At 38.9% G+C, this 18,461-nt stretch overlaps 1 protein-coding gene across 2 annotated transcripts in view; it reads right to left on the bottom strand.

Moving 5' to 3' along the window:
• The window catches only part of KIF13B (kinesin family member 13B), a 265,652-nt gene that overhangs the window by 155,386 nt on the left and 91,805 nt on the right, over positions 1–18,461 (bottom strand). For both annotated transcript variants that reach the window (XM_080674636.1, XM_080674635.1), the window contains exons 5-10: positions 16,197–16,289; positions 14,264–14,444; positions 10,098–10,185; positions 7,236–7,370; positions 5,308–5,420; positions 4,083–4,194 (exon numbers count right to left, since the gene is read on the bottom strand). In XM_080674636.1, the coding sequence (XP_080530762.1) occupies positions 4,083–4,194; positions 5,308–5,420; positions 7,236–7,370; positions 10,098–10,185; positions 14,264–14,444; positions 16,197–16,289 (722 nt within the window). The remainder of the gene's footprint in view (positions 1–4,082; positions 4,195–5,307; positions 5,421–7,235; positions 7,371–10,097; positions 10,186–14,263; positions 14,445–16,196; positions 16,290–18,461) is intronic.

Raw genomic sequence — 18,461 nt, 5'->3', positions numbered from 1 at the left:
GGCTTCTGGAGAGTTATTAAAGAGATTTAAGTTTAAGAAGAGTATTAATATAGAAAGAAAATGCAACCTAACTGTAAAGAACAAAATGGACTAAGAAAGCTTAAGGGAGAGGTTTCAATCATGCAAGCGAGAGATGAAGTCTCCACTATGTAAGTGGCAATAAGAATGGGGAAAAGTGGATGAATTTGAAAGATAATCATTACTGGAGCATTTGTTACCAGAAGTTACTTGATGTTGAGAACCATATTTATAAGGTTACACGCAGAAGCCCAAATCATCTTAATACAAAATGGTTCTCCACAGGCCACTTACCAAATGAGGAAGCACTCTACGGCCCATGAGAGAAGAGAACTCACATCCATGCCTGACCAGGAGTATCAGAGTTTCTCCAACTCTCAGATGTTATGAACATCAAGAGCACAGCATAATTATAATGCAAATACAATGCAAAAAAAAAAAAAAAAAAAGAACTTTACAAAGAAATTGCAAGTCTTAAATACGATGAGCACTTTTATAAGTTTAATAAAAGTTACATTGGAGAATACCAGAATCATACCAGGTCAAAAAGGATCAGAAAGAGTTAGACTAATTAAGAATTAAAGAAGGAAAAACTAACAGGGACATAAAAGCCACTTCAAAGGAGAATGATTTGCGTCTCAATGGATTCCCAGAGGCATTTGAGAAAACTGTTTAAACCCCAAAATATGTTTTGCAAAAATGCCCCTACTTAGGATCTTGCTGCAAAAGTCAAACAGAATAAGGAAGGTCACATAGTTTTTAAGGGGAAAAAAAAGACAAAAATAAAAAAAGTATTCATTTTTTAAGCTTGAGAATTTATACGTAGAAGTTACAATTTTAACCTAATTTTACTAAACAGAATATAAAGTGAATTTTTAAAGAAAGGGTTTTGTTTTGTTCCTCAAGTTCAAGTATTTCCAATAGTTTCTATCAACACTGGCAACAGTCAAGTGCTTCTCCTCCTAATCAAAAGTAACCTTTGATGACCTTTTGCCTACACAAAGAAGATGGGTGGCGAAGCCCTGGATTCCAACCTTGTTTCTGTCTCCACTGCCTCATCTGTAAAACAGGAACACCGCCATTTACCATCCAGGGATAACTGAGATAATGTACATGAAGCATTTAGCATAGTACCTGATTCTACTAAGTTCTCCTGGCCTTCAGCCTATGGAATGGCCATTAATTACCTAGGCCATTTTAACTATATCAACTAACAAAAGGTATTTCCTATTGTTTATTTAAGTGGATTGAAGTAGCAATACTGAAACAATAGGACAATGACTATTCTGTCTTTTAATTCAGGCACATGCAGGGAATAACCATGAGTGATTAGGAAATGTTTTTGTGGAAACTTTGAGGAAGAAATAAGTATCTTATTGAGATTTCTTCTGGAAATTAAACAAATGATGTTTTAAGGTTAATTATTAACTTATGAAGACCAGTACAATTATTTCCTTAGTAGTGAAATGTTTTGTAATATCCCTTTAATTCAAGAGTTATTTAGAAATAGTTTTTAATTAATAAATTTTGTTTGTTCAAAATTGAGACAGATTCATAGACAGAGAATAAACTGGTGATTGCCAGAGGGGTAGGGGGTTAGAGGACTGGGTGAAAGAGATGAAGAATTAAGAAGTACAAATGGGCCAAAACCGGTTTGGCTCAGTGGATAGAGCGTCAGCCTGTGGACTGGGGGGTCCCAGGTTCGATTCCGGTCAAGGGCATGTAACTTGGTTGCGGGCACATCCCCAGTGGGAGGTGTGCAGGAGGCAGCTGATCGATGTTTCTCTCTCATCGATGTTTCTGACTATCTGTTCCTCTTCCTTCCTCTCTGTAAAAAATCAATAAAATATATTTAAAAAAAAAAAAAAAAAAAAGAAGTACAAATGGGTAGTTAGAAAATAGTCATGGGACCCTAGCCAGTTTGGCTCAGTGGATAGAACGTCAGCCTGTGGACTGAAGGCTCCCGGGTTTGATTCCGGTCAAGGGCACATGCCGGGGTTGCGGGCTCGATCCCTAGTAGGGGGCGCGCAGAAGGCAGCCGATCAATGATTCTCTCTCATCATTGATGTTTCTATCTCCTCCCTCTCCTTTCCTCTCTGAAATCAATAAAAATATATTAAAAGAAAATAGTCATGGGGATGTCAAGTACAGCATAGGGCAGTGGTCGGCAAACTCATTAGTCAACAGAGCGGCAAACCGTGGCTCGCGAGCCACGTGTGGCTCGCAAGCCACAGTTTGCCGACCTCTGGCATAGGGAATATAGCCAATAACATTGCAATAAATATGTATGGTGGGTACTGGAAATATCAGGAGGAACACTTTGTAAAGTATATGATTGTCTAACTACTATGCTGTACACCTGAAACCAATACAAAATAATAGTGACTGTAATTGAAAAATAAAATGTAGAGTTATTTTTAAAAAGTTTTGTTTGTTTATTCTTTTGTTTTAAATTTCAATTTTACTTCACTTTGGCCAAAGGAAGTAACATCAGGATTTTCTACTGTGGCAAATTACACTTAATAAAGCATGTTCAAACGGTGTGCAGAGTTCTAAAAAGTAAACTTGAATACTAGGATGTTGGAAGCCGCCCATTGTCCTCACTAGCAGAGAGGTGTGGACAAGGAACCTGGAAGGCTGGTCAACCTTGAAGCTCTGAAAGGTCAGAGCCAACCACCCACTGTTTAGTTGAGACAATGGTAGCTAAAGCAACTTCTACCTTTTAGTTTTATGTAAATTCTTGCTGATTGGCTATTATTGGAATTGCCTGCCTAAAGGCTATGGGTGTATCCCATAGTCTTAATAAAAGGGATAGCAAGGCCAGAGCGGGGTGGAGTCCTTCCCCTTGAGTTGGGCTCCCACCTGGCCCCCAATTCCCAAATTTATACTTTCCTGTATAGTCTCTTTCATTTGTGTGCAGCCTCCTCCAGAGCCCGAACCCTGAACCTGAACCCTGAACCACACGGGACGTGGGGGGACACTTGCACTAGGAACCCTTTAAGAGGGTGTAGAAACTAGAAGAAAATCCTACTCCTTTTACAAACACAGTTCTCTAAACATGTCATGGACTAAGTCAAAATTGTAGGACTTATGTTTAACTCATCTTTATATTCTCAAACCCTGGCACAATGAGTAATGGGTGTTCAATACATAAATCTTGATCAAGGAGAAAATAAGCTATCACAAGACTAAACAGGGTTCATAAAACCATTACTCCATTTTTTTTAAAAAAAGGAAAAAGGGTTGTAGGAAAATAGTGTTGCAGGTTGGCCACTTTATAAAGAGGTAAACTGTCACTAGATTTTATATCCTCTAACTCCCAGGCCAATATTCAGTTCATCAAAATTAACAGGACCCTGGAAGACCAGAGGAAACCTGGAAATAGTCTCTCTTTCCCCCAAACTCCTATTACATGTCATTATTATCTCTCATGGAATCACTGATTCATGTTATAATATTTTATGTACAGATCGTATCTCCCTTACCAAACTCTGAGCAATGAGAGGGCAAGGAGTGCCTCTCACTCCCTTATGTTCTCCACGGCACTTCACACAGGTGTTTTATTTCTTTCTCATTTACATTTCTCTCATTGACGTTGAGTCAGTCAGTGAATGATTATGTGACCTGATCTATATTCTTAAACAACACTTTAAGAAGCTGAAAGCAAATTAAAATGGTCATGAGTAGTCTTGAAGTTAAACCGAAATGGAAGGTACAAAAATGTCAAATAAAGGGCGTCTGTAAGAAAAACAGTGGTCCAGCTGGGTCTGTAAGATGGTGGAAACTCCTTTCCTATGACTCACTTGCCTATTAGATTAGCATGAGGTCCTTTTTCTATTCCCCCAAATCTCAGGGAAACTGTGGGATCCAGTGTGCACCAAACTCCCACTGCTTCCAGTTCTGCTGAATCAGGAAGAAACCTGTGCTTAATCAATTAAAATTATGGTTACCATCTAACAGCCTAATGATGGAGGAAATGATCATTGGAAAGGACTAATATTCTACTCGTTATTCTTCCTGCTATTGACCACCAAGAGTAGACCAGGAAGGGAATAAAAACTTACTTTGAGCAGCCAAGTGAGAACCGAGTCACGATACGGAACAAATTTATTCTTTGTTTTGCCAGCACTCTGATCTGCTAGGGCTGAGATAACCAGACCAAGGGTTGTGAGGGACCTGCATGGTGCAACAAACCATAACAATCATAAAAACACGGAGTATATCAAGTATCACATTTCAGCACAAAGATTGAACCTCAAGATGCTTTTGAACCTGCAAGAAAACAGTACTTTTGTCAGCATTTTGCTGCTCCGTTTAAAAATACATAAACTCTAAAAGCTGATATCCCTCTAATACTACTGTAAGCAATAAAATTGCTTAGCTTGGCCATTTTTTTTTTTCATTTTTATAAATAAAGATGTGAGCTGTAAAACTTTGGGTCAAGATAATGACATGAACACCACATAACTTTAAGAAAGAAAGCTACTTTGGATAATAACAGAATCTGCATGATGGTGTTCTATGATCTCCAGCTGGTTACTGATGACTGGTTATCTAATTATGTGTCCTTCTGGGAGCTACAAAGATAGAAAAATTCCTGCCCACAGGAGCTAACATTTTAGCCCGAGGAAGAAAATATAGCCATATGGAAGAATTGGTGAACAAAACATTACTTCATAAAGCCCTAACCTCTAGGAATAAATAGGCACCACAGCAGTCATAAGAGGGAAAGCCAGATGTGGTCAGTATACATGCTGCTGTTTGTTCAGACAGTGACACCCAGGTCAAGGTCAACAGCTGGACTCTGATAGACCGATTACCTTTGTTCTGTTCTATAGCTTAGACCAGCAGTTCTCAACTGGGGCTGACTGTACCCCCACAGGGAGCAGCTGGCAATGTGTGGAGATAATTTGGGTTGTCACAACTTAGGGTGGGGGGAGAGAGGTGGTAGATACTACCGCCACCTAGTGGGTAGAGGCCAGAGGTGCCGCTAAACATCCTAGAATAATACACAGGACCACTCCTAGGGACAAAGAATTGCCAAGCCCCAAATCTCAAAAGGCCACTCCTGAGAAACCTCTGATTGACTGAGGCTATACTCCTCAGTTCCATCAGACATCTGACCAAAACAAATAGGTTCAAGCTCATAAAACAATATACATCTGAAAAATTTTCAAAACCATTAGAGCCTTAATCGGCCCAGAATCTTATTATTTTAATAACCACAAAAGTTCACCTATTTGGCTATTAAATCAACAAAGCAATAAAGTAAGCTCCTGAAAAACTTACTTGTTAATGTTGCTCCCCTCCTTCAACCTGTCACCAGCAGCTCCAGTTTTTGTTGCCCGCTCACTGCCAGCTAAATCCACCAAGCTCAGTTTGCCCACTTTCTCTCCAGATGTCTAGAAAGTAAATTGACAAATACTAATACACAGTTAAGGAATACAAAAGGTGATACCATCTTTACAGAATGAGTTTATTATAGAAATCCTTTATTAAAGAGTTACTGTCTTTTCAAAATTAGTTTGTGTTGCTATAAACCAGTGTGAGAAAACTGTACAATCTTGTAAACACAAAATTATACAAAACTCTGGATACAGAGAACAGACTGGTGGTTGTCAGAGGGAAGGGTTAAAAAAGGTGAAGAGACTAAGAAGTACAGATTGGTAGTTACAAAACACATGAGGATATAAAGCACAGCATAGGGAATATAGTCACTAGTATTGTAATAAATACATGTGGTTCCAGGTGGGTACTGAAAATAACAGGGGAACACTTTGTAAGTGTATGACTATCTAACCATTATGCTGTACACCTGAAACTAATACAAAGTAACATTGAATGTAAACTGTAATTGAAAAATAAAAATTTTAATATAAAAATGTTTTATATTAAATCATACATTAACATTTTATTTTCAGCAGCAAAACAAAAAATGTGGGAAATCAATGCCAAATTCTATAGACGGGATCATTTTTTAAAACTTTCCTTTAAAATATACATTCATATTTATTTCCATAAATAAACATGTTGTTACAAAAGGATATTCAGCTTTCTAAATCAAAAGTACTTCTGGTTAAAAAAAAAGTCTTCAGTATGTTTTTTGTTTTATGCTGAAAAGGAAATAGGAAACAAAGAACTTTTTGTTGTTACACTAATCTTGCTGTGATGGCAATAGAAGAAAAATAAGCTTTCAGCAAACAAAAATCCTGCCAAAATATAGTGCTTTGCCAGGGTAATTATTTTAGCTTCTGGTATTTGAAATCGATTTGCTGGGGGTGGGCATCATAATAAAATATGCAAAAATTCATAGGAAAAAGAGGAAAACACAAATGTGTAAGTCAACAGAGACGTTTCAGTGTGTAGAAGAAGCATATGTGTCTCTGGCTCTGTTAACTCTTACAAGTTTCAAAACCAAATACTCAAAAATATCATTCTAAAAATCTAGCAACTTATAGTACAGTTTCTCCAGTGCAATTTATTCCTTCTAATACTTAGCTGATTAGCAGAAGGTAATATTTCAAAAGTATCTCCATTGAATCAGCTAGAGTATTAACATTAGCTTATACCATTAGCCATCATAGTTCAAAGCTCAAAAAAATGCTGTGGGGGAAAAAATGCTGTGGCAAAGACTTTGGACCATCTGCTTGTATAACTTCTGCTCCGCCTTCTTTAGCTGGAGATGGTGGAGAGCTAAAACTTACATTTCTCAGTCTCTCCCACAGGCCAGGGTTATGGGCTGACTTGGGTTCTGTCAGACACACTTGCTTAATACTTGGAAAACAGAAGTAAAGCAAAGGCCATCCTCTGCCCCTTTTTGTGTTTTTTGTTTGTTTGTTTGTTTTTGGGGTTTTTTGCTGGCATGCAGGATCGTGGTAGTATGTTGTCCTGGATCACAGCTATGGGGTATGCCTGGAACTCATAGCCACAGCATAATGGTGGCCTCAGGGACAGCATCCTGGTCAATAAGCTTTGTGTTGTTCTGGAAGTTTCTCCTAGAGATTCAGTCTAGAACCCACTCCTCCTCAGATGTTCCAACAACTCTGCAAGCCCCCAAATCCCTCCTTTAAATCTCTTTCTGTTTACAGAGAGTAGCTTTTATTTCTTGTCCTGTGTCCCAACTGATACACATTTGGTTAGGACTTCGAGTCATCTAACACCTGAAGGGAATAAGATAAACCATGACCCACTTTACAAATTAAAGTCTGAACACCTACCCCAGACTTCACATCGTACAAAGTATGTGTAAGGGTGATTTTGAAGACCGCATGGGATCGGCTACTCTCCTCATTCATGTTGGTTGCAGCAACTGTACGAGATTTATTACCCTCAGACATCAAAGACTCAATATCCTAAGTGAAAACAAGTCATAGACATACATTTCATTATCCATCTAATATATATTAAAACTCTGCTACACTAGGAAATACATGAAAAGTTTCACTACTTATTCAGCCATAGTTGACATTTACCCTTTGTTTTTCAATGAAAATTAAACCTCACAGAATACAACAGCCAATACTGCCCATGAAAACAAATAAAATACACTATTTTCTGTAGGTGTAAATAAAGTGGCCGCTTTGAGAATTAGAAAAGTTTAGACACCATATGTTGAGTCTCATAAAATGGACAAATATGTCATGCCAATCTTCATCTCATTTAGAAATTTGAAAAAAAATTTAGTTTCTTTAATTACAGAAGTAACAGACATTAACTGTTAAATCAAATTAGATTACAGGAATAAGCAACAAGCAAAAATAATTTATAACCCCTCAAGCAAGCAGAGCATCACCTCACTACCTTGGAGTATATCTTACCAGACGTATTTTTAAAAATAAAAACTTCAAGAGATGAATTTCTGCACTACTTGTTGGCATTACTGCTAAAACAGAGACAGCATGATGCAATACAGAAAGATCATGGGATCTTCATTTTAAAAAATGTTACAAGCTCTAAAACAGTTACTTAAACAATCTGAATTTGAGTTTCATAAGTAACAATGCAGAGCTATAACATCATCTACATTATAAGGATTTAATTTAGGAACAAGAAAGATGTTATGTGTAAGAGTCCACTAGCTGCCTCCTTCTATCCAGTCTCCTCCTCTTTCCAGTAAAGGAACCCAATCTTCAGTGAGAATATTGCAGCATAGCTAAGGGACAACATTTCCCAGACACCTTGAAGCTCAGTCTGGCCATATGACTAAGTTTTAGCGAATGAGAGGTAAAGTATAATACAGGTCACTGGGAATTGTGCTTAAAGGGGGTAGGCATGCTGTTGCATCTTGGTTCTAAAAGCCACCTTGAACTATAAAAATAAGGGCATTACCATAGAGCTGGCAGGAATCTAGGTTCCAAACAGAGTCTTTAGGGCCACCATACCAGCCCTTTCACCATTCATTCTTTCATTCACTCACTCAAATATATATTGAAAGCACCTACTATGTGCCAGGTACATTTTAAGATACTGAGAACACAGAATGGTCAAAACATAATAATTCATATTCCAAAGAACTTAAATTCTATTATGTTTTTTCTGTTATATGTAGCCAAACATAATCCTGACATACACATATAAAAACCTTTGAAAACCATAAGGTTCTATTTTGCTGTATAAATTTAAAAAAAAATAATGCTTAAGGAAAAAGTCAACATTATAAATAAAATGCCTCATAGTAAAAATATTAACTGTAAAAAGATATATAAATAGGCATCACAATGGAAAAAATCACAGTGTTCTAGATCCATTCTAAATCCACTTTAGACCCATTAAATCTGACAATCCTAAGGCTTAACATAAAAGCTTATCCTATTCAGCCTACATTTATTCATTGGTCTCTAATCTGTTGCCTCATGCATGAACTCTGTATTGAGCCTTTTAATTTTTTTAACATCCAATCTCCTTTGAGCTCTCAAAACAATATTGCTCTCTCTCCAATGTTGCATAAATATGCTCTCAAGTGATCCAACAATACCTAACATTTATTTACATATTCTAGAACAGCGGTCGCCAACCGGTGGTCTGCGGACCACTGGTGGTCCATGAGTCCGAAAGATTGGCAACCGCTGCTCTAGAGTTCTCAAAGACTTTCACATACATTATCCCATTTCCTCCAGGAAGCCTTCTCAGACACCACCCTTCACGGACACCTACATACATATCCATTTAAGTTAGGTACCCCTCCTCGAATATGCATCTACCACAGCACTTAAAACCACGTTGTTTCATAGTAACTTTATAACATCTGTAAGCAGCTTGAGGTGATGGACCATCTCATTCTCTTTTTTATATCCTCAGCATCTAGCACAATGCCTGGCACATGACAGGTATTCAACAGATATTTCCTAAGTGAAGTGTCATTGACCAAATGATAGAATTCATTAATGAACAAAGAAACAAATGAACCTACCTCATAAGATAGTCAAGACTATAAAACTAATTTCCATTTTGAAAACTAGGACAAAGAGGGTAGGTGAGGTGGATTAAAGAACCCAGAGTCAAACAGGAATTGAACAAAAGGATTAAGTGTCACTGGATCAACATTCTCAGACTCTCAATTCAATGTACATTACATCACAGCATGTCACCCCACCCCCATTTCCCCAGTGCGCAAAGCCCAATGGAATCACACAAAGCAGAACCCTGCGTTTGAAAATGACAAGAACTAAAGGCAGTAAGTGATTCAGATTAGAAACAGGCTTTGAATTCCATCTTCTCAATTTGCACATTGTATTTCATTATATCCACTCAATCATAAGCAATTTCACTATTTTATGTACTATCAGGGAGGACAAAAAGCTGATATTTATCATTGTAAGGAACATCACAATTTTAGAGCTTGTAAAACACACAAAAAAGCGTGTCTTACAATAATAGAAGAATAGGTATGGTTTGCAAATGTACACCTTCTTGCACAATTAAACTGTCCTGGCAGCCATATACAGCTTTTTAAGTAAAAAATTATGTAAAAATTAACTTATTAAGTGTCACTGCTGTAACTTTTTAAATTTCAAAAATAATGATAATCACAAATTAAACAAAAAAACTGCTACACCAAATTACATAAAGGATGTTGTTACCTTATAGCTTGTGACAGCCAGTTTAGAAAGTCCGTCGACATAGGGTCCCAACACACTGTGCTCTCTGACCTTTAACGTTTGACGGCTTCTGTGCATTAAAAACAAAGAAATGATTTTTAAACAATAACCTGTTTTTTAAGGGATTCAACTGTGCTCCATAAAATACATACTAAATTCAACAAAGATCCCCCAAAAATAAAACCACTGACTTGATCCCAGAAGAATTTAAACCAAAATTTAAAAACTTGACTGGTAACAAACACTTCACAATGTGGTAAAATATCACATCTCTCAAAAGGGTACACTGTGGGATGTCTATTTGCTACGACAAAGAATGCCAAGTCAAATAAATACAAACAGTCTACTTGTCATTTCACAGAATGTGGGACAGAGAGCAGAAACTCAATAAATGTTAACTGCAAGAAAGAAAAATTACAGACCAACCTCAATCATGAATAAAAATAAAAGACGACAAATAATGAATCTGATGATGATTTAAAAACTTAAAATTGGGCTTATCTCAGGGTTGCCAGTTTTTTTAATGCTAGAAATGGATTCATGGCCTTTACTACATTAATAGACTAATGGGGGGGGGAAACACACAGTCATTTCAGTAAATGTAGGAAAAGTATTCGATAAAATTAAGTACTCATTCATGATCTATATAATAAAAGCCTAAGCAACCATTACGGCAGAACAACCAGAATGACCAGTCACTATGATGCGCACTGACCACCAGGGGGCAGACGCTCAATGCAGGAGCTGTCCCCTCGTGGTCAGTGTGGTCCCACAGGGGGAGCGCCACTCAGCCAGAAGCCGGGCTCACGACTGGTGAGCCCAGCTGCAGTGACAGGAGCCTCTCCCACCTCTACAGCAGCGCTAAGGAGCAGCGAGCCGAGTGGTAAGGAGCAGCAAGCAGGTGGGCGGTAAGGAGCGAGGCGTCCCAGACTGTGAGAGAGATGTCTGACTGCCAGCTTAGGTCCGCTCCCCATCCTGGACTGTGAGAGGGCGCCGGCCGGGCTGAAGAACCCCTCAACCCCAGTGCACGAATTTCATGCACCGGGCTTCTAGTTAAAAATAAGTAAGCCTCTTAGCAAACAAAGAACTGATAAACCCAGTGAAGGACATTTGCCAAAAATCTAGAGCATACAGCATAGTTAATGATATCAACCCAAAATGTTAAGAATATTTGCTGATGATTGATTGTGAATTTTATCTAAAAAAAAACCTTAAAAAAATAAAATCATTATAATGTAAAAGTACTTGTTGATGGTGAGATTACAAGTGATTTTTATTTCATTTAACTTAGTATTTTCTAGTAATTTGGACTCTTTTAGCACCCTAGGATCAACCACTAAAAACTTTGCTTACTATGATGAAACTGCATAAAATAGACATAGAACAATTATTTAACTTAGTTCTGACTTCGGGATATATTCTTTTTCCTTTCCATTTTTCCCTTTATCTTAAAGATAATGTGTACTGTATTATCTGCAGAGTAAAACATAATTACATTATGCCCTAGCTGGGTGGCTTGGTTGGTGAAAGCATCATCCAGTACACCAAAAGGTTGCAGGTTCGATTGCCTGCCAGGGCTCATACCTAGGTTTAGAGTTTGATCCCCAGTCAGGGTGCATACAGGAAGCAACTGGTCACTGTTTCTCTCTCATTTCTCTCTCATCTCTCTCTCTCTTCCTCTTTCTCTCTCTCTCTTCCTCCCTCTCTCTCTCTCTCTAAAAATCAATAAAAACATATCCTTGGGTGAGGACTAAGAAAAATAAGTAAATAAAAACAGAATTACATTATTACACATAGTACATGCAGAATTCATAAAATTAGTCCTTGAATAACAAAGCAAAGTTCTCTCAAATAGTCTTTCACTGAAAAAATATCACTTTTATAGTTTTTTTTTTAAATATATTTTATTGATATTTTATAGAGAGGAAGGGAGAGGGATAGAGAGTTAGAAACATCGATGAGAGAAACATCGATCAGTTGCCTCTTGCACACCTCCTACTGGGGATGTGCCCGCAACCAAGGTACATGCCCTTGACCGGAATCGAACCCGGGACCCTTCAGTCTGCAGGCTGACGCTCTATCCACTGAGCCAAACCGGTTTTGGCACTTTTATAGTTTTTTAAAAATATCTTTTTATTGATTTCAGAGAGGAAGGGAGAGAGAGATAGAAACATCAATGATGAGAGAAAATCATTGATGGGCTGCCTCCTGCACATCCAGGGAACAGAGCCCACAACCCAGGCATATGCCCTTGGCTGGAATCGAACCTGGGACCCTTTAGTCCACAGGCCAACACTCTATCCACTGAGCCAAACAGGCTAGGGCTCACTTTTATAGTTTTTATCTATTTACTTCAACTGTTCAGAAACACTACAAAAAACTTCAAGAACTTCCATGGGGGAGACAACAATAACAACAGCTAACACTTATTGAGCACTTACTATGCATCATAAAGGTTCTAAGGCCTCAAGTGTAGAGTCCCAGTCTACCTGCAACAGCCTCTGAGATATTCTGTAATATTATCATACCCTCTGTACAAATGAGGCCTAAAAAGCATAAGCTAGATAAATCCAGGGCCTAGATAAATCCAAAGCCCAAGCCATTAATTACTAAGCTATACATAAGACAAACATATAAGAAATTATGAAAGACCATGAAAAAACTGTAGATAAAGTTTAAGTTATGCCACACATGTACTGTGGGATATAAAACACAAGAATGAAACCAGCTAAAAACTTCTGAGTAGATCTAGGCTGGATCTCTAAGAAAATGATGGTCTTCACAGAGATGAAAGTGCAGGACAAAGTTTTCAGAGTAGAGCCAGAAAAAGTACGAGGGCACAATATTCAGCAAGATGTAGGTGCTCAGGCCATAACCTTCCTACATCTGGCCTCCTTTTGTGCCCTGTTCTGGCAGTCACACTGGACAGCTGGTCACTCTCCAAACCAGGGATTTCTCCAAACATGCTTGTCATGGGCTGTCCCTGTGTTTGAATGGTTCTCACCTGACTTCTCTATCAACAAACTCATACTCAGCACAAAATTCATCAAGCACCCTCTAGTGAATCTTCCCTTCTCCAGGCAAAGATACTCATTGTGATTGAGCAACTGTCTCAATGAATCACTGTGATTCATTGCCTATAAGACCATCTTTCCTTGACCATCTTCATCCAAACATAACTCACTGTCCCCTCGTTACCCTCTGCACTTTCCGTAAGCCTCAGCTCATTTAGCTCTTTGACCTCCTGGACACTGTTTCTACATCTTATTACCTGTTTCTTTCTCTCACTGTTACACTTCCCTAAAATCAGAATTCAGAAAATACTGTGTGCATTGAACAGATTTCCTCAGATACCTCTTATCTTCCCCATTAGGTTCAGATATGACTGCAGAGTGAGAACAACATTTTTAAGGCTTTCTAATACTTCTGAGCCACTTTTATTTCAAAGTCTATGCCATTAAATGGGACTTTTTTTTTTAATCTAGGCATCTTTCAAATTAACGATCCTAGAGTCCAGGTTTCATATGCCTTTGTCTCTCTCTCCACAGCCTATAAACAAACAGCTGATTTCCTCCTGAAATTTCTTGGTTAAAAAAACAATAATAACCTACTTGACTAAGGATACCAGTTATCCAGATACTAAGTAATGAGGATGCATATGAGGAAGGCAGTATGACCCAAATGGGTGCTGCTCACCCACACTTCCCTGCCTCGTCTCAGCCCCAACTTCAAAAGCCCAGAATTGGCTGCAGAAAGCCACTCACTGCAACTAACAGCAAATCACAAAAACAGTAACTAGAAAACTAGATAAAATCACAAATAACTAGTAAAAAACTCTCTGCTAGAGTTCAATGTAAAAAATTTCACTTAAGTCCTAGCTGGTTTGGCTCAATGGATAGAGCGTCAGCCTGAGGACTAAAGGGACCCAGGTTTAAGGGCCAAGGGCACATGCCTGGGTTGTGGGCTCGATCCCCAGAAGGGGCATGCAGGAGGCAGCCAATCAATGATTCTCTCTCATCATTGATGTTTCTATCTCTCTCTCCCTTCCTCTCTAAAATCAATAAAATATATTTTTAAAAAAATTTCACTTAAGCCAATTTAAATTTTAGTCCATAATACTATAATAGTAAAGTCTCAAAGTCATTTACCCTTTGGGATCAAGAAGGTCTCTGACTTTTTCATTATAAATTTCCATATAGGACACTTCTACTTTAAAACTCTGCTCTTCATTTTCCTCTTTCTGAGTTCGTTCAAAGAGTCCACTGCAAAGTCTTGGGATTAATCCAGGTTGGTCAGCTGTGCCCATCATGGTATAAGATTTTCCAGATCCTAAAAAATGAAAATTGTAGTTATTACTGTCTCTTTGAGAAGCTGAAATACATAAACCTCTTTCCAATGCTCAAAATAAATTACTAACACTTAGGAAAATGCCCTAAATAAAATAAGAAATATACCCAAATATAATGATGACACTATTAAGTTCAGAAGCTTTCCTACTGCATGTGGAAAAGTCAAAAGTAAACATCCTTTAAGAAAAAAACAAAAACCTTCTTTACGCATCTTCAGAGTTTAAAAAATTACCTAAAACGACTGAAAAATAGTTTTCTAAAATCAATAGGGAGGATCCATATGATCAATAATACTATTGTGCCTGCTCTCAACCACTAACCATACCACAAAAATTATGTTATCTCTATAGGCCCCCGAGCAAAGTAACCTACTACCCTTGACAATAGTGTAGAAACTAGAGTAATCTTTTTCTATTATAAAATTATTTTCTCCATTGTATCAAGAATACATATTCATTAAAGACAATGTAGAAAACACCAGAAAATAGGGGGAAAAATCCAAGCAATCACACTCCTTAGTATAATTCTGTTTCTTTTTTTAGAAGCAGTGATTTTATAAACATACTTTTATTTTATTTATTTATTGATTTGACAGAGAGAGAGGAAGGGAGAGTGAGGGGGGAGGGAGAGAGGAGAGAGAAGAGAGGGAGAGGAGAGAGAGAGAGAGAGAGAGAGAAAGAGAGAGAGGGAAAGAAGCATTGATTTGTTGTTCCATTTATTTATGCATTCACTAGAGGCCTGATGCACGAAATTCGTGCAAGGGGCTCGACCCTCACAGCCATGAAGGCTGCCTCGGCCCTCGCAGCCCCAGCTTTGTCCGGAAGGTCGTTGGGCTGTCCGGTCTAATTAACATATTACACTTTTATTATTATAGATTGGTTGATGTTTGCATGTGCCCTGACCAGGGATTGAACCCGCAACCGTGGTATACTGGGACCACACTCTAAACAACTGAGCTACCTGGCCAGGGCCTATAAACACACTTTTAAACACAAGTTGCTGCTATTTATCTCATTATCATAATTTCTAAAACTAATACACCACTTCTTTTATATATATTTATACATATATAAAATTACTGATTTCAGAGAGGGAGGGAGAGGGAGAGGGAGAGAGAGATAGAAACATCAATGATGAGAAAGAATCACTGATTGGCTGCCTCCTGCGTGCCCCACACTGGGGATCAAGCCCACAACCCAGGCATGTGCCCTGACCAGGAATCTCCTGGTTCATAGGTCAACACTCAACCACTGAGCCATGCTGGCTGGGCTAATACACTACTTCATATGTAGCAGGTCTTTTCTAAAAGTTTTCACATGTTAACTCATTGTGACAACCCACCCAATAAGAAAGGTCTATAATTATGAACATTTTACAGACAAGGGAACTGAGGGGCGAGTTTCACTGCTAGTCAATGGCAGAAACAGGGTTGGAGCTGGAATAACCTGGATCAGAGCCACCGCCCTTATAACTACTATACACTCTGCCTCTTAATATCATAAGCATTTTTCCATGAAGAACAGTTTTCAATTGGACAAGGGTACAATATACCCTTAAAACAGTAACTCCTTCACTTAAGTACAGTGACCACAGAGGTACAGAAGTCAAAATGCTCCTTATCAATCATAACTGATTGATAAGATGCTATCAATATGCATCCTTTTTGGTATATTTTCTACCATAATCCTTAAAGCTTAAAAAAACAACAACAACATATTTCATTTAATATTACCAGTCTGTCCGTAGGCAAAAACACATGCATTGTAGCCATCAAAAGCATTTTGAAGAATATTCTCTCCAAGGCACTTAAAAACATCATCTTGACCTAAAAGAGAGAGAAAGAGAAAAAGAAAGGATGTTTTAATACAAAACTACACATGAACAATTTTTAAAAAAAAACCCTCAAAAATGCACTTTTTTGTCAGCTTCTCTCCAAAAAAATATTTTTAAACTTGATGAATGCTCCCAAAGGCTAATGTTCTTCAGGATATTTGTAGTTAGTACCTGAGAGAAAATGAGTAAAAAGTTCCTGACACTATGAACTTGAATTAATAAACACTGACCAAAAATCTTCTGCAATGCTTTAAAAAGCTAATGAACTACTAATTCTATAAACTGTGATTATAAATATCTGAAATTTAAGCTTGGGAACTAGGTGGAACTGAAATTAACTATATACCACTCAGCTAATGCTTTATTCAATAGGTACTGAGTTCAAAACAATCATATATATAAATTCCCTTTCCTTTTCCTCAGTAATTTTTTCACTGGAAACATTTATTTTTTAAACAAGCTGTTAAGGCAAAAATAGCCTTACCAGGCAGAAAATACTACTCTGGAACAAAATTTCAAGTCTCTCTATAATTCACGGGTAGCCTGTTTTACTTCTGTCGCCAAGGTTTTGAAACCAGTGGTCTATGGTGACTAGCAGCAATTCTCCAGGGGCTCTTTTTTTTCTTTACTCAGTGGCAATTTTAAATTACAGGGTTCATAATATATACCAGCTAGGACAGAGTGGAAGATATTGAAAATTTCTTCTAGCTTTCTACCAAGAACATAAATAATAGGGTCAAATGCTTCTCTACAGGCTAAATCAAATAAGCCATTCAAACTCAAGTCATGAGTATTATGATAATATTGTGATTTTTTAAGAAATGTATTTTTTGTAACTCAAATGGAATTTCCTAAGTGTTAAAAGTTATGTCTTTTGTTATGTTAATGCGGTGACTCTCGGGCTGCACCCACGGATGGGGGTGCTTGGCAGGAGAACCAATCATGTGATTAGAGGGTATTAACTTTCAGTCCACCTCCCCTCTGGGGAGAAGAGAGGAGCTGGAGATAGAATTGATCATCAATGGCCAATAATTTAATCAATCATGTACTGAAGTCTCTACTCCTATAAAATAAAAGGCTGATATGCAAATCAACCAAACAGAGAAATGAACGGTCACTTTAATGCACACTGACCACCAGGGGGCAGATGCTCAATGCAGGAGCTGCCCCCTGGTGGTCAGTGCGCTCCCAGAGGGGGAGCACTGCTCAGCCAGAAGCCGGGCTCACTGCTGGCAAGCGCAGCAGTGGTGTTGGGAAGCAAGCTAAGCCAGCAGTCGGACATCCCCCGAGGGCTCCCAGAGAGGGCACAGGCTGGGCTGAGGGACACCCCCCACCAAGTGCACGAATTTCATACACTGGGCCTCTATTAAAACAGAAAAGGACAGGGTTTGGAGAGCTTCCAGGTTGGTGAGCATGTGGAAATTTAGGGAGAATGGTGCACCTCTAGAGAACATGGGATCTACATGCCCTTTACCATACCTTGCCCTATGTATCTCTTCCATCTGGCTGTTCCTCAGTTATACCTTTGAATAATAAGTGGGTAATCTATAGTAAAATGTTTTTCTGAGTTCTATGAGCCACTCTGGCAAATTAATCAAACCCCAGGAGGAGTTGATGGAAACCTCTGATTTATAGCCAACTAGAGGCCCGGTGCACAGATTCATACACCAGTGGGGTCCCTCAGCGTGGCTTGTGGGGGTTGGGCTGAATACAACATCCAACATCCCCCAATGGATGTAGTAGTGCGCAAGCCGGCAGGCGGCTGGGGAGGAGCCACTCCCGCTCATCCCAGCCCCACTCATCCCAGTCAGCTGAGCGTCTGCCCCCATCTTCCACTGCCACCCCTCACATCTCCTGGTCTGCTGCACCCAGCTATGAAGAAGTGGGTCCTTAGGGCGGAGCTCCCACAGCCTTGCTAGGGGTGCAGACTGAGGCTCGGAGAAGTGGGGTGAGTGCCCAAAGGGTGCCTGGGGCAGACCAGGGTATCACAGTAGCTGCGCAGCTAGGCCACCCACTTCGTGCGCCATCCTGCAAGTCCTGGGGTGGCTCCAGTCTGATAGGAGGAAGCAGGCACTAGGGACAGAGTTCATGGTCTCCTTTTTCCCTCTCTCCATCCCTCAGACCCGGCTGTCCAGATAGGACGTAGCTGGAGGGGTTGATAGGA

The sequence above is a fragment of the Plecotus auritus genome (genome assembly GCF_963455305.1).
Source record: "Plecotus auritus genome assembly, chromosome: 6".
In the NCBI taxonomy this organism is placed as follows: Eukaryota; Metazoa; Chordata; class Mammalia; order Chiroptera; family Vespertilionidae; genus Plecotus; species Plecotus auritus.
This window is presented reverse-complemented; position numbering and strand designations above follow the sequence as displayed.